This window comes from Anas acuta, chromosome 14 (genome assembly GCF_963932015.1).
Source record: "Anas acuta chromosome 14, bAnaAcu1.1, whole genome shotgun sequence".
Classification (NCBI taxonomy): domain Eukaryota; kingdom Metazoa; phylum Chordata; class Aves; order Anseriformes; family Anatidae; genus Anas; species Anas acuta.
In genome coordinates, this window is record NC_088992.1 from 14,190,029 (window position 1) to 14,206,110 (window position 16,082).

General features: G+C 46.0%; 1 protein-coding gene across 3 annotated transcripts in view; it reads right to left on the minus strand.

Moving 5' to 3' along the window:
- The window catches only part of FGF18 (fibroblast growth factor 18), a 70,581-nt gene that overhangs the window by 13,830 nt on the left and 40,669 nt on the right, over positions 1-16,082 (minus strand). For all 3 annotated transcript variants that reach the window (XM_068698402.1, XM_068698401.1, XM_068698403.1), the window contains one exon: positions 5,024-5,130. In XM_068698402.1, the coding sequence (XP_068554503.1) occupies positions 5,024-5,130 (107 nt within the window). The remainder of the gene's footprint in view (positions 1-5,023; positions 5,131-16,082) is intronic.

Sequence of the window (16,082 nt, forward strand, 5' to 3'; positions counted from 1 at the left end):
CCCAAACAGCCAGCGGGGTTCCTACCTTGCCACAAGCAGCTCTTTCCCACCGTTCAAATTAAACAAAGGGAAAGCGGAAATAAAAGCAAGCTCATTAAATTGTTATTTTTCTCCCAAATAACGCATAAATATTGTAATGATTTTCTGAGGATGTTTGTATATGGGGTCACTGAGGATTTTTGAAAGGAAACCAAAACAGAGATGGTGCAAGTCAGCATGTGGTTTTAGTGGGAAACTGCCCATTTTATAGCATCCCATAAACTTTGGCTTCAATTCTTCTGAAGGAGCTGAACTGATATAAATGAGAAGAGGCTTCTGGGGACACAACTTGTTTCCAGATTTGACATGCAGTGCGCTTTTCTGTCTGGCAGTTGTGTCGAGGAAATCATCAACCAGAAACACTCGGTCATCACAGCCATCTAGGAAAAGAGCTGCAGCTTTTTCTCATGCTTTTCACAACCACCACCACTCCCTGCTTTCCCTTAACATAAATAAACTGGCAGGGGATGATACTTGGGACAGACCCCCTTCTACCGCTTTTCTAACTCTGCCCCTGTTTCTGGAGTTTCCTCCGTAGCCACATCCTGCCCCAGAACAAGGGCTCGCCCCCATTTACAGGCACTGGATCTCCTGCAGGCTCACAGTGTCATGAGCACAGCAGCACGACACACCAGACCAGTGACAGCAACCACGTTGTCCTGACAGCTCCTGTGCTCAGAGCCCCATCCCACCCTGGAGAGAGGGCCCCAGCACCTGCCCCCTGCTTCTCCTTCCTGGAAGGGTTGAAGAAGTGTCTCCAAGCACTGAGAGATGGAGCTGTGCTCAAAATGCAACCAACAAAGAGTGAGGAACAATATTGCTGTTGGATCCGGAAAATACACAACCCAGCTAAGGCGAACCAGCCGTGGAAGAACATCAGTGGGAGTGCTTGGAGCATCTTCTGAAGAAATTTCTGGATCAAATCTAAGACATGCTCAGCCCTTTCCCCATTCTTCTCAAATCATTTGGATTCCTTCCAATCATTACTTACCTTTCCTGCTCCTACATACTGCTCTGAAAAAACACGTCTCCCTTGCCATGGTCTACAAGAAGCAGCCTCTACTCCTCCTTCGCAACTTTGCAAGCAGCCTTTCTCTTCTGCCCTTGTTCAGTCCAAAAAACAGGCCTGTTCCCTCCTCTCCCTTTATAACAGGGAGAGCAGAATACTCCTGGTACGGACACCAGCACTTGTGCAGACCACACCGTGTGATCCAATGGGTGACTGCTGCAGGACCACAGGAAATTCCCTGCAACGCTCCCCGGGGATCAGGAGGTGCCCCAATCCCAAGGACCAGCCACTGGCACCAGCTGTGCCCGATGCAAATCGGGGCCTCTCGTGGCTCCCATCTCAGACACCCGTCAGAGTAAGCGGTGGAGGGAGGCATCAACCCCTCAAATAGCACTGGGACTGCTCTGCCATCTTCCAGAAGACACTGATGGATCTTCAAAGTCTGTGTGTTATGTGAGGGGAAATCAGATCAGTGCCTAAAGGAAGGGGCAGAGCTTTGGTAATGTGGTAATGGTGCCAACAGATCCACTTTAAGCTTCCGACAGATCACTGACCTCTTGCAAACACTGTCCTAATGAGAGGGCTGGGCAGAGACAGGCAAAGGAAATCTCTGCAACATCCCACAACTCTAGATAGCACAAATTTGCAGTAAGGACAGACACAGTAAGAGCAGTTAGAGGTGGCCAAGCTAATTAACAGCCACCTGCTCACATCCTGGTCTGCCATTCCTTGCTGTGGAGCTTTAAAAGACTTATCTTTGAAAAGCATCAAGTCCCCACTTCATTGACATCAGTATCTCAATGCATGGGATAAAAGAAGCGGAGGCAGAGAGAAAAAACACAAAAGGACTCACCAGAAGAACCACAGTTAGCAGCTCAGAGCCCCTCCAAAGTGACCATTAGCTCTTCCTACCCCCCAGATTGAATTACTACAAATATTCAGAGTTCCTGCATTATAAATGAAAAGTCACCTCGTGTGTTTTGCTGTGAACTCCTACGTATGAAAGAAGCTAGTATTTCTACATGTGCTAAGAGACACCAAATACCCACAGGCAAAAAACATGGGAAAATAAATAAATAAATAAAAAGAAATCTTTCTTGGCCCTTCCTTAACATAACACTACGAACCAACCAAGAAACACAATCCAGTTTGTTTTCCCCTGGTGCAGGCCACCTTTAACAGAGAAGTCACTCCTTGTACAACCCATCCAGTTTTCGTAAGCAGCCCATAAGAATATTGGTGACCTCAGAAAGTGTGAGCTGTGACAAGAAATACTGTCAGAAGCCTGCCCTACCACCTCTGAGCCCTTTGGCCAACGTTAGCTGTGAACACACATGCAGTAACCAATGAGTGAGAAAACACAAGGCTTTGGGCTCCTGAGAAAGCTCCATCAGATGGCCTACACTCAAAAGAGCTGGCATGTGTGCAGCTTCCAATAAATAAATAAAGAAGCCAAAGGCTGCTCTTCTGAACCCAGTGGATTAATCTGTTTGCCTGCAACGTAACCAGCTCCAAAGTGGGGAGCAAGCCCAGTTTCTGGAGTGCTTCGTCACAAGTGCCAGCTGAGAACAACAACAACCTGCTCCCATTTGTAATGCCCGTTGTAGGTGATTATGGGAAACAAGAAGGACTAAATTCAAAGCAGGTTTTCAACTGGGGGGGATCCAAAAATGCTGACTGAGAAGGAGAACAAAGCCAGATGGCATATGCTGGTATTGTTAGGGATTATGCAGTGTAAGGCAATAGGAAATGAGCAGAGAAAAAGAACCAATTTCATCCCATGGCTCCTCTGCTGCCAAATGAACATACCGGGGCAACCGTGAAACAATCAGTTTATGGGTTTCATTCCCCTCCACCCCCAGACTGAACTTAAATATTTGTATAAGCTGAGGCGTAACTTTTATCTAATGTTTTCCTTGGGGTTTACTAGCTGTTTAGAGCATTCAGTCTAAAAAGCATTCCCTCAAACTCTTGCCACAAAAAGAGCTGAAACTATGATACTAATTAAAACCACACTCTTTGGTATCAAGAAGACATGCTATTATTTTCTTTTTTGCTCATGAGAAGCTGTTAATATGGGCAATGCGTCTGGAACATTTTCCTTCCAAACGCAATGCTCAGTACCCCCTCCTGCTCAGGTCGGCTGGTTTATGAACTTGTCAGCAGTCTGGGGTGGGAAGGCTCAGATGGCGTATTTACAAGAATAGATTTTTTTTTTTTTTAATAACAAGCTGTTTGCCAACTTAATGTTATAAAAAGCACATCGAGAAAAAACAAAAGCTTTATGCTGCATGAAAGGTGACAAGCTAAAGAAATGTCCTGCCTTCTTGCCCAGTGGGCGAAATAAAGGGACTGATGTTGCCAAAATATACTATACATTCTGAAAAACAGCCTCGGACTTTGCCAGGATGCTTCTGGACACTCAGCACATACCGGGAAAGAATGTGGGTGGCAATGTGTACCATTAGTGACCCACACTGGGGTAAAATCCATTAAATTAAATGGTAATATTTCATGCTCATTTTAGCCCCATCAAATCTGGATGCCTCTAAGGTCTCCATTACTGTACTACCAGCACCTCATAAATATTAACATATTTATCCTCACAACATTTCTAAGACAAGGGGAAAAAATGCTATTATTACATATAAATGATAGAAAACTAAGGTGTAAAAAAATCAGCGGTTGGGTTTGCGTTCAGTGCAATGTTCAAAAGCATCAGCGTGTATCCCAAGACATCTACACCCAGCCAAAAAACAAATCTCTTGTCCAAGATCAAGCAGCGGTGTCCCAGTCAGAGCAGGTAATTACACCGCAGAGGTGCAGGAAGCAGAGAGCAGTGCCCACTTTGGTCCAGCTCTCCCGGAGCACCACGTATTCCCAAGTCCCCACTGATTTTGAACAGCATCCTGGATGCTCCCGGCGTCACAAGAGCAGATCTTCAGTGAGCTAGGCAGGGCGCCACAGCTAGCGGCTGCATCTGAGAGATCTGGGCTCAGTCTCGAAAGAAGCATCTGTAGTGCTTGTGAGGAAAACAAAAGTGGCAGGAAGGATCCTCTGGGGAAGGCACTTGTCCCACAAGTGTCACTCTTGGGACCACAAAAGTAAATAATGTTTCATCAGAGCAATTGGTTTCTGGTTTCTGTTTGGGAGTGTGGCTTTCACTGCTCTGCCTTTGTTGACTCAAAACAAAACTCTGCTTCCCTTTTTCACAGCCACAAAGATGCCAGATTTTAATTTCTGGCGGTGCATAGCGTGGGCAGAGGGGGAGGGGGCCTTTTGGGGTGTTTGGTGATATTTTAGCTTTGAACAACCTCCTGCCTGCTTAGCAAGCTTCTAGGTTCGCCAACAATACAGAAAAACCGCCTAAGTTACAAAAACAAGTTAATACGTAAAAATATGACTTCAGCAAAGAAGTTAAGCTGCATGGGTGAATATGCTGTAATTTGCTGCATGCTTCCATCGAGCAGGGATCCAAAGTAATAAAATATTCCTGTAATGCTAGAACCAGGAGGCCCAGCCCTAATAAGATGTTCAGATTCCAGTATTAGCTTTGCCACCCTACATCCTGACTCACCACTGAAACAAGTTCTCTTTTGCTACCCTTTCTAGCACGTCCCTATGTTTCCTTTCTTCCAATTTCATTCTAAAGTCAGAATTGAATCAAGTCATGAAGTTATCGTGGAGATGTCTGTAACACTGTCATGCAGAAATGACATCTTTTGTCAATTTCCTCAACCATGAAATGCAAACCCACATGCACCCAAATCATTGCCACAGAAACACGGTGGCTGGCTGCAGATTTGGTTTTATGGATGTGGAGGAGGCTTGGTGAAGTTACGGACTGCCTCAAAATGCCACGTTCCTGCTTTTCATTTGAGGCTGACAGACACAGCTCATACACACCATTACAGCTTTGAGGAGGCTGCTGAAGGTAACAGTCGCTTTACAAATGAATTAATTGGAAACACTTACCTTCCCCACTAGCTTGCCTTTCCTGTTCATGCAAAGGTAGAAGTCTGTCTCCTTCCCTTTGATCCGGACTTGACTGCCGAAAGTGTCCGTTTCCACTAGAAGCTGGGCTTGTAAAGGAAGAAGAAAAAAAAGCATTTACCAACGTGGTCACATGAAGTTAGAGTGTGCAAAGCTGAGCAGCATATCGTCTCATTGCCTCCCCCTGAACCACACCACGCTGCTTGGATGCCCTGCAAGGGAACAACTCAAAGAACCATCCATGCGCTGAGCTTCAGACTTGTTACAGGTGCAAGTCTGACACGTCTCTGCTGACTCCTGTGCAGATGCTCCAGATTTAATGCCCGTTTAGCACAGAACATGCACGCACACATGTGCGCTCCATATGTCCGTGCTATCCCGTCAGGAATACAACGCTAGATGCTCTCCTGCACACTGCAGGAGGGTTCTCAGTAAGAAAGTGGATTTAATTCTCATGCAAGGTACAAGACTAGCACGACTAAAATCAATTTCCTTTCCCCACAGGCAGCAGCCCTCAAACGCTTCACAGAAGCATCGCAGCCACACGCTCGTGGTGCAGACATCTCAGCGACCTCCTGAAGATCCCTGTGGCAGCTAGCAGGGTAGAAATTCAGCACTGCTTGTTCTGTATGATGAACACCCACGCTCAGAAGTCCTCAGAGCATCTAGATATGTTCCCAGGTCGTCTCTGATTTCTTTGTGGCAATCCACTTCTGCCAAGCCCTTGACTCATGCTCTAGCTAGGAGAAATATGGCCAATCTCATAATGCCTATTATTAAGGCTACAATGCTGCTTTGGAGCATTTCCAGCAGCCATGGCAGGGGCTAGATTTCTGCTGCATCTTTAGACAGTCCTGACACAATTTTATTTGCAGAATTGGGTCAAGCTGTCACCCAGACGCGTAGCATGCTATCATCATCACTAAAACCTATACACATTCAAATTCAGCATTTCATTCTGTCTCTGATCTAAACACAAATTCCAGTCATGCTCGAGGTTCAGATTCCAAGAATTTCCCTGGAGAGGCAGGAACATGCAGACTGGACATTTTGGTTCAGCTCCATCTCCGATATGCAGGGGAGAAAGTAGACATGGTAGAAACACAATGCAAGAATGTGTAAGTGTCAGCAAGTGCAAATCCACGGTCCTGCTCTGGAAATTCTCACGTTTGTAAGAACTGAGTCTTACCGTAGAAACACAGTTTTTGCCAAACTCTGGAGAATGTTTGATCTGTGCTGCAAAAAGTCACATTCTTTTTGGCATTCATATTTCAAACTTTAAAACCCTCTAAGAGCAAATATGTTCACTGTAAGGATTTACCATGGGGATAGAAATAGGAGTTTGTTTCATTTAAACGCATTAATATTTTTCCCACTTGTAAAGTCAGCTTTTGGCTTCTGCAGCAGAGCAAATATCACAAACCTTTAACTCACAAGGGCCCTAAATGGAGTTTTCCCTCTGCAGCTCAGTCACATATGCAAGTTCAAGGTTTGCCAGTTACCAGCTGTTTACATTTATTTAGATATATTAAACCTTTATCACAGGGGATATCTAAAGAACAACTTCTTTCAGACAGCAAATGGGATAACACCTGATTTATACCAGTATACTACTTGCAAACACACATAAATATGGACATTTATCTCTAAATCTTTCAGAAATGGAACATATTTTCGGATGGACACCAGCTTGCCAGCAACAGCGGAGGGCTGCAGGCTTTGTGTCCCCACCTGCCAAGGAGGCACCAAACCAGGGGTCACCTGCACGCTTAAGTGAGGAAGGGCCACATGAACCAGAAATGTTCCACCATAGTAAGGACATAAAGACAAGCAAAGCCAGGATAACAGAGCATGTCACAGATCAAAGACAGGGCTACAGGGGAGGCCGAGCCAACTGGTATGTCCTTTGGAGAACGCCCACCACTACAAGCAGCTCAGGGGGGCTGCTCGAATGTGATGCTGCACAAATGGATCAGGCAATAGCCATTTATCTGTAAAGAACTGACTGTGAAAGACTGACTCCTCACATGAGGAAGGACCTGAGCGCTAAATGGTCAATCTGAGAGCGGGAGAACAGCAGCCTGAACGCAAGAGGCAGTTCCAGAGCCAGCACAAGAGATGCCAAAGACTGGCTCATGAAACACCATCAACACCCAGAGCTCCGAGGAGCTGCCTGCAGACCTACAGTGCCAAATCCACCCAGTGATGCAAGCGGGGCCACCAAAGGGCTGTCCAGCTAGGGCTTGACAGCTTGCACGCAGGCGAAAACAGGATGCTCCAAGTTTGCCTGTACCACCTGCCCCGCTCCTGCTAGCCCCTGCTCGGAAACACATCTCAGCTGCAAGGCATCCCCTGTCCCCCCGAGCCTCAGCGCTGCTACTAGAACTGCTAAGAATAACCCTGAATATCAGGTATGGGTCTTGTCCAGCCAAAGGAGAAGCAAATGTTGAAAACCTCTCCATTCCTCTGCTTGGGCTGCTGTCCTGCCAGACGGTCAGCAACCCACACGCCTCCAGCGCTGGGTGCCCCCTGTGCAAGTCCGTGCTGCGATGAACAAACACGGGGCACACCGTCTGCTTCCCCCACCCCCTCGTGCTGCAGCCAGTATGAGTAATATCCAAGCTGATTTTAATTTGAAAAATATCACCTTAAAAAGATGCCGGTTCCCTGCTGTGAAAATTAAAACCATCTGGATGGAGTGATTTCAAATAATTAATCTAGGTCTCCTTTGACACCACTACTAATTAAAATATGATACCTTCCTCCCCCTTTTTAAATAAAGAATTTAAATAAAGTTTAAAGATCTAATAAAATAATGTTATAATTTAGAATGAAATGGGACTCACCTTTCCTGTGGGCTGCAGAGGTTATGCCAGCACCAAAATCCCTCCCGGATGAGTGCCACTGCATGGACCAAGCAGCAGTGGATGGGCAAACACCCAGTGCAGCACCACACCAGTAAAGGCACCCACATAACCCCCTGTTCCAACAAGGCTCATCGGCCCCTGCACCTAAAGTCTAGGAACAGGGAGCAGAGGGAAGGAGGATCAGCAGAAGGAGGATCCTGGCTGCCAGAGCATGGGCTGAGGCAACTCATGGGTACTGCTTCTGGAGAACCTGAGTCTTAAGATACTGTAAATGTGTTCTTACTTTTAGGTATCCTTGTCCTCCTTTCCTGCAAGAGAGATGAGTCTGGGCTAGGGTTCACAACCCAGTTGGTTTCTAGTCTAAGGCACCCTTTAGATTCTCCTTTTAAAAACAGCCACCTAAATGAGGGAGGATTTACCTGTCTCTACCTAAATTCTCTCAACAGCCCAGATAACGTCCATGAAAAACACATTTAGCTTCCAGACAGCTAAAACCAGCTGGGGTGAATCCCAGCCCTGTAAAAGCAAGGGAACTTTACGCGAGTTCTCGATGGAAATCAGCCACACCAGGCAGGGGCAGTGCCCCCACAGCAGCGTGCTGCTCACCCCACTGCACTCCTTACTTTGAGCTCCATTTGCCCCTGGATACACTGGGAAGAGATTACAATCTTTATTTTCAAAAGCCCTGCACTCTAGCCTTCAGATCAGGTATTATTGTTTAAATTCTTTGACAACTAGATATTCTGACATATTTTCAAGGAAAAAAAAAAAAAGAGAGAGAGACAGAGAAAGGAAAAAAAAAAAAAAAAAGATGTCTTTAGAGGGTAAGATCTTCTGCTACATGCTTTTGCCTTATTGGCCCATTTAACCTAAACCTTCCTGAAAACTCCCACTGGAAGAGACTGGAATTCCTCAAATGTCTAGGTGAAAAGGATTACATATATATGTTGAAAAGCTATCTTCCAGCTAAAAAAACACCAAGTCAGGGAGATATGCGAAGGTGGCAGAAAATATGCCGAATTATCTTTCAAATATTTTCTGGGAGTGCAAGGATGGGAGCCAGAAAAGCCCAGGGAAAGAGAAGAGAAAGAGGGCACAGTAAGCACCAGGTTTATACGGTATCACAGAATCCTAAGTGCCAGCTAGTTTCAGGTGCAAAGGACAGTAAAAAGGAATATGCAAGTAAGGTGCAGCAGGACTGGATAATTATGAACATTTCTGAAGAAGCACTGACCATAATCAGAGTAAACCAATTTGCTTCTTCGCACTCTGGTTTTGCCTTCAAGGAAAGCTGGATGAGACAGAGCCCACAGGCTGGAGGAGTCGGTCTGCTGACGGCCAGCACAGGAGCCCATCTAACCAAGTCCTCCTATGCTGTATTTGCACTTTCTGAACTAACAATTTTTAAAAGCTTCGAGGCCAGGCTACAATAGTCTGCATCTTCAACAGGCCAGTTAAGGGAGGCTTTCTGGAGAAAAGGACCTCAGAGGGACCAAGTTCCCAGGCTTTTGTAATTTTTTTTTTTGTCTTTACAGTCTCACACAATTCCAAGTTGGGAAACTATTCTCAGTATCTGAAACCATTTCCAGTTAATGAAAAGAAAGGATGTATAGATGAACTGATGCTGTGGCCACAGCTCCTGCAATGGAGAACAGCTTTTTACATAGTTCCCAGCACGTATCACATCTAACTCATCCCCTGAGAGTTTCGGAGAAAAAGATTTATTCTCTTGTAGGACCTTCCAGTGAGAAGCCCAGGCTGGCCAAGAGCAAACTCTTCTGCACATCCATGCAGCTTAAACTAGTTTGAACACTGCCTACCCTTACCAAAAACCACGAATCCTTTTGATTTTATGTATGACCACAACATCAGAGAGAAAGATCCTGTCTCCACTTCACATTCATGACATAACGAAGAAGAAATAATGCCAAAATTACATAAAGTCTGTAGAGTCTAACAAAGCCTGTAGACTAAGGAGAAGTGAGGGAATCTATGCTGCATCCATAATTTTTATTTGCTCGCTTTTATATTCCTCCAAATTGCATCATTTTAAATAGTTATAGCCCATACAACCCGATCCCCTTCTCCATTGCTCAGGTGCAAATCAGGTGTAACTACTGAAATCAGTGAGGCTGGTGGTCGGGAGGGCAGAGCTCTGCCCCACCTCCCAATACCAGAAGCTCATCCCATCTGTCCTGGGGGAGCACAGGCTACAAATGTCAAATCACAACAAGGGGTGGTCACGAGGAAGTGGAGGAACAACTGCGCCAAGGTTCAGGCCCCCGGTGTTTCCTTCTAAACGCCTCTAAGCACCCAGGTTTGAAGGAACAACCACCACCTCTTGTTCAGTCAACTGATGGAGTTAGGGACAAAGACTGGATTTCAGGCATGTGAGCCCCTTGGAGCATCAGCCCATTCTTATCCCCCATGGCACTCCTGTGTGCCTGCTGTTGGGGCTGGAAGGGGAGCAGGGCAGAGGGCTCCGTGGGAACAGAAGGAAGCTCAGAGACAACCCGTCCCTCCCATAACAGCACACACCAGTGCTAGCAGCTCTCAGGAACCAGACAGGTTAAATATTTGCATGGGAGACGTCAGAAGAAAATCTATAATGCAGCAAAGACCTCAAAGGCACTTACACTGCAGCTACTTGATCCTGCACATACTTCCACACAAAGGACTTTGCACACCTCGGAAGTCCCTGGAGTGCTGATAAGGATCGCTGCATGGCCTCAGGGTCCTGTCCCTGGGTGGGTGGACACAGGATGTAGGAGCTTTCCCCTCCCAGCCCTCCAAAGGGCTGTCTCCTCTCTCTGCTGCCTGCAACCACCTTAAGGGCTTGAGAAGATAGAAAAGCCCAGGATCCCAGCAGCTTCAACAGAGAAATGAGCTAAAATTCCCTTCCTAGCACACACTGGAGCATCTTCCTGAGGTTTTTACCTCTGAAGTAGCTGATAAGGGCTTCAGTCTCTGGGAAATGCTTCCAAGCACTCTCATCTGCAACCAACAGTCTAACGGCAAAAAGATGTCCTGTCCTGTTTCCAGGATCCTGAGCTACCCACTCGGCGCTTGCTGGGCACGTCTACGTGATGCGAGGCCAAGACATGTGGAAATATCCGTGCTGGTGCCAACCACACCAGCCCATGTACCCAACCCAATACAGATGTGCGAGCACAACACCCTGCCACAGGCAGTTAATGCTGCAGGGTGCACAGGACAAGATATTCAGCTACTAAAGGCATTTGGGTACTACAATGTCACTTACATGCTGCTGAAGCATCCACTCTTTAAGCCTGTCACGCTGCTAGAGCCTGCACCTTCAGAGATGCCCACCCCAAAATCCCCTGCCAGTCCAGCAGCGGCTAACCAAAGATGCCCAAGGAATGACTTGGAGCTGCCAGCGCTCCCCGAGCATCTCAGGGATCATCTCAGGTGAGCCTGCCTCACAGCTCTGCAGAAGGTGTACTGCTTCTGCCAGAACGGCAATACCACGGGGAAAAAAATGAATCTGAAACAAAGAAGTACTCTTCTCAGGATTGCCCACTCTGGCTCCTAAAGGAGCTTTCAGACACAATCCCTATAAGCTAACTCTATTAATAACAATGTTCGTCTTGAGAGAAGTCTAAATGAAAATATTCACTTAAACTTGAGGTCTTTAACCAGTCCATACATATGAAAATCGTTTGACAGTTTAGTGGACGTAAGACCAGAATAATTACCTAGGTAGGTCTTAACATGTTTTACCCAATTTAAATAAAACAAAACAAAATTATATATGTATATATATGAGGACAACATTAAGACCATAAGTACCATGATACCTACCCAGATCTGCAATACCCAGAGTCCGGTCATCATTTACCCACATGAAAAGTGGGTGTAAAATATTGTCATTCTGACACTGAGCCGTTTGCACCCATTTGTAGGTATATGAAAACAGGATTAAGCACTGGAGAATAAGACTTGGCCTCTTGCAGATGTTTTATACATAATTCACCATAAGAGACACTAAAAATACTTTGGCAGTAGCTTTAATTATGGTGAATAAGCTTATTTAGACAAGATTCAGTAAAACTGCAGGCAATAGGTTGTGTGCTTTAAAAACGTCTGGGCGGGGAGCGGCAGTGAACAAATTCTGAACTGAACTTTACCACCTGCGAGCTTGCAATGACTAAGACGTAGGCCTGGAAAGAGAAACGTTAAAAATGTTAGCACAGAAATTCCTCTATCTCACCAGGGTGTCTTGCTGTCTCCAAACACAGCTCAAGTGGACAGTATTTCTACAGAGGCAGGAAAACTGCTTGAAAAGCTGCCAGGCTCCAAGTCTGGAATTAGTGAAGGATGAGCCTCAAAAAGTTCAGAAGCTCTGTTATGCTTGAAAAAGCACCTAAAATGAAAAATAAAGGGCCAAACCCTGATGTCTTTGATCATTCTCATTTGAATAAACTCCTACTGACATAGTAAAGACCAACAGACAAGGACCTCAGAACCTGGCCCTGAGCGTGCAGCTGAAACACATCCAAAGTATTGGAGTCTCTTGGGTCTGGAAATAACGTGAACCTTCCCCGTCCCACGGAGGGCTAGAATTACCACAAGAACAAACTTTGCAGAAGTTATTTTGACTCTCTTGTTCCCAGTCTCAGCTGAACCCAAAAAAAATACTGATGTACACAAAAATAACAATAAGCAGAGAATGACAACTATGGGAACCCCATGTACTCTTGCTTCTTCAAAGCTGCTCTCTTTGTGGCCAGAGGCGTAGGACAGACCCCAAAGCACTCATCCATCTATCTTGGGCAGCCTGGTGGTTGGCTGCTCATCCTCGGCAATGAAGTAGGTGTGATGTTAGCATCACCACATCCCCTCACCGAGGAGTCCCAAGCACATAAATCTCTCCCCCTGCCAACACCGTGATGGTTTCACACACTCCAAAAGTTAGCCCCATCCAGGTCCTCATGTTGTATTTGTGCATACTCCAAACTGGTGTCAAATCAGGAGCAATGCATAAGGTATTTGCGGTGTTAGTTGAATTAAGTTATCAGCCACATCTGGCACAGAAATGAATGTTACATTTTCTGTATACCGTGCAGGTTTTATTATTCTGTGCTGCCCAGTAAAAGTTGAAAATATGACAATTAATTTTACAGATAGGAACATAAGCGTGCTTGTGCATTTTCTCAAAGGGGCTCATTGTAACTCTCCTTTCTTCCAACAAGTTAAAATATGTTGAAAATAAAGTTGCACGATGCTACGGTATTTTCAATGGGATTCTTGTGGCTCTGGAACCCAGAAGAGCAGAGGCAGCAGCACAACCTACCTGAAGAAAATGTTCTGGCATAGAGAACATTTCCCCATATGTTTTAAGATTTTAAACAGGGATCAGTGTTACAAACGGATGCAAACACATTTTCAAAGAAATACAACTGGCTTTTTAATGCTCATGCTGCTGACACTCGCTTTTGCCATACAGAATATAATGTACTAGTAAGTGAAGTATACAATTGTCAAATGCCAACATGACTTTTCCAGTAAAGGTTGAAATAGGGGAGTGAGAACTGATCAGCTGCAGAGCCTGGTCCTTCCGTTCCAGGGATGCACACGCTCTGAACCGACTGCAGCCAAGGTGTCCCTCAGAGGAGGGTTTTCAATATCAACCCCTTAAAAAAGACCTCTCCCCACAGACATAACACAGTTCTTCCAGCTATTCTCAGAGCAGCAGCAACAGAAATAATAAAAATCTGATAACAAATTAACTCTGCCTTTAGCACCTTTGGTTTCATATCTATTTCTGGAAACATGTTTTTTTCTTAACTATTGCCTTTGGTAGACAGCATATGTAGGACTATTTGCCTACCTTTTACTTCATTTTAAATTGCATGAAAAGTTTCAAAAGTGTTTTTTTTTTTCTTTGCATTTCTATAGTCACTTGGGACAAAAGGCATCTGGCATTGGATATTTAAATAAGACCTGTCAGAACTGTAAAATTAGTTTTACGTTTTAATAAATGTATTTTAAAAGCTCTAATGCAATTCTGTATTCAAAGCCCAACTGTTCAGATTTAGAAAAGGAGATTCCAAGTTAAATTTCAATATAAAAAATAAATTGAGTACAGAACTAAGCCAGTTTTCTTCTGTGGCATTACGAACAGGAGCAGCAAAGGGGCAATATCTCTAACAGCTTACTGTTATTCTATGTTTAAAGAACCAGTGTTGATAGCATGAAAATCCATCTTATTGTTACTTATTCCAGTTTCAATTTCCTAGAGACACACATCTTCTGTAAAGCTCAGATTTGGTCCCATATTTACATCCAAATGTTTTTCCCCAAATACTTCAGTTTCCCAAATGCTTTAGGCTCTGCTTGTCTGTATGCCCATAGCATCTTTTAACAAAATCCCAGTTTCTGTCTTGATTTATCACCCATATCACCGTGTTGCAAAAAGCCTGCATAGAAGCCAAGCTCAAACAGAACACGACCTTGTCCTGCTCCAGACCCTTGTCCCAGCTGCCCACATTTCTCCTCTCCCTGCACTAACGGGGGTGACCCTGTGGATCCATTCAGGGGACAGTCCCTCGACATGGTGGGTGACACGCTGTCAGGGATGCTGCTGCTGTAGGTGTCCAGCCTATACCTGTCCCAGCACAGAGGAACACAGCTTATTTAACTTGGAGGGCTCTTTAATCAGCATATAATTCACTTTTTAAAACTTCAGTTTTGGGACAAAGGAAAAATGCAAAGGAAAATCCCTCCTCCCAGCCCTCGGTACCCTATGTCCATGATGAGCACATCGCTCCTCCCTAGCTGGACACCTCGTTACTCTCCTCTTATCTCCTACAATCTTTAAGCAGAGCAGAGTACACAGAACAAGTTTCCCCTCGGTTATTTACAAACAGTAGAGTTGAAGTATTTAAAGGCAGCCCTGATGGCCACATCTTTAGCCTCCATGGCCAGGCCAAGGAGTTGGACCGCCACTCACTTCTGTGGCAGACAAAGCCACCTTAGGAACCTGGCCAAGGCGACCAAGTTGCCCCATGGCTGCGGCCACCCCAAACTCTCAGATGGCCACCGCTGCTGCGAGAGGAGCTGCGGGGACCATGACATCCCTCACAGGCAGAGCCACAGGCGTTTGGGGGCCCAAGGCCATGCCACACAACTAGAGACAGCCCTTGGGAAACAACAGCCTGTCTGAAAGCTTTGTAGCCCCCTGGCAGGGTTGCAGCCACCTTAGGGCTGACACACAGGAGAAGAGCAGTTCCTCCACCTGAAACCTCAGGAGGAGCAAAGGAACAAGCTGCTCTGAGTGAAGAAGCTTCTGTGCAAGCTCCTGGCAGGGAAAGGGGACATTCCCTAACCCAGGAACCCGCCAGGCCTGGCCCTTCACCAGGAAGGGGCAGAGCATAGGCGTGAAATGAGCAGAGACCCTTTGTAGCCCAGGGCAGGCAGGGACAGGGAAGGGAAACGCCGCAGGTGTGAGCAGGCTCCACGCAGCCTCCAGCCTCCCCACAACAGCTGTGGTGCTTGCCTTGCCTCTGCCTTCCCGACTCAGCGGTTTGCTTCAGGTCCACCTCCAGTGTGAAGAGTTAAAATTCATCCCCAACTGGCAAGAACAAGGAGGAGACAAAAAAGCAGGATGCTGGTGAATGATAACAGTGGGTGGCCGGTCGCCCGTGGCTGGTGCGCTCTGCATACAACAGGCACAGCCAAGTGTGTCTGGCCATAGACAATTATTTCACTCGAGGTGTGTGAACCGGGAGCTCTAAGAGCCATTCTCACGGCGAACCAACCAGCCATGTCAGGGAACAAAACCGCTCGCCATGAAACGTCCCTCTCCTCGCTTGCGTCTCCCCACCGGGTTTTTCTGTGTTGTCCTTCCCGCTGCGGCATTTGCAGCGCTCAGAAAAAAGCAGGTCAAACATCCTCAAATGGGGTATTTAGTGCTTCCCCTCGGGTTTCCGTGGCTTCCCTGCCATTTTCCTACTGGACTTCCGAGCGCGGCAGTATTTATTGGGTAGCGAACTGACCCCTCGGCTGCGGTGGGCGAGAGTGCCTGACGTTAAGTGCTGCTAATGCGTTTTGCATTTGTGCTCGGGGGCAGGAAATCTCAACTTCCAGTGCCAAGGGGTTAATTATAATTTATATAGCAAGATCTCAGGCTGTGTTTTTTTTTCTTCAGCTAA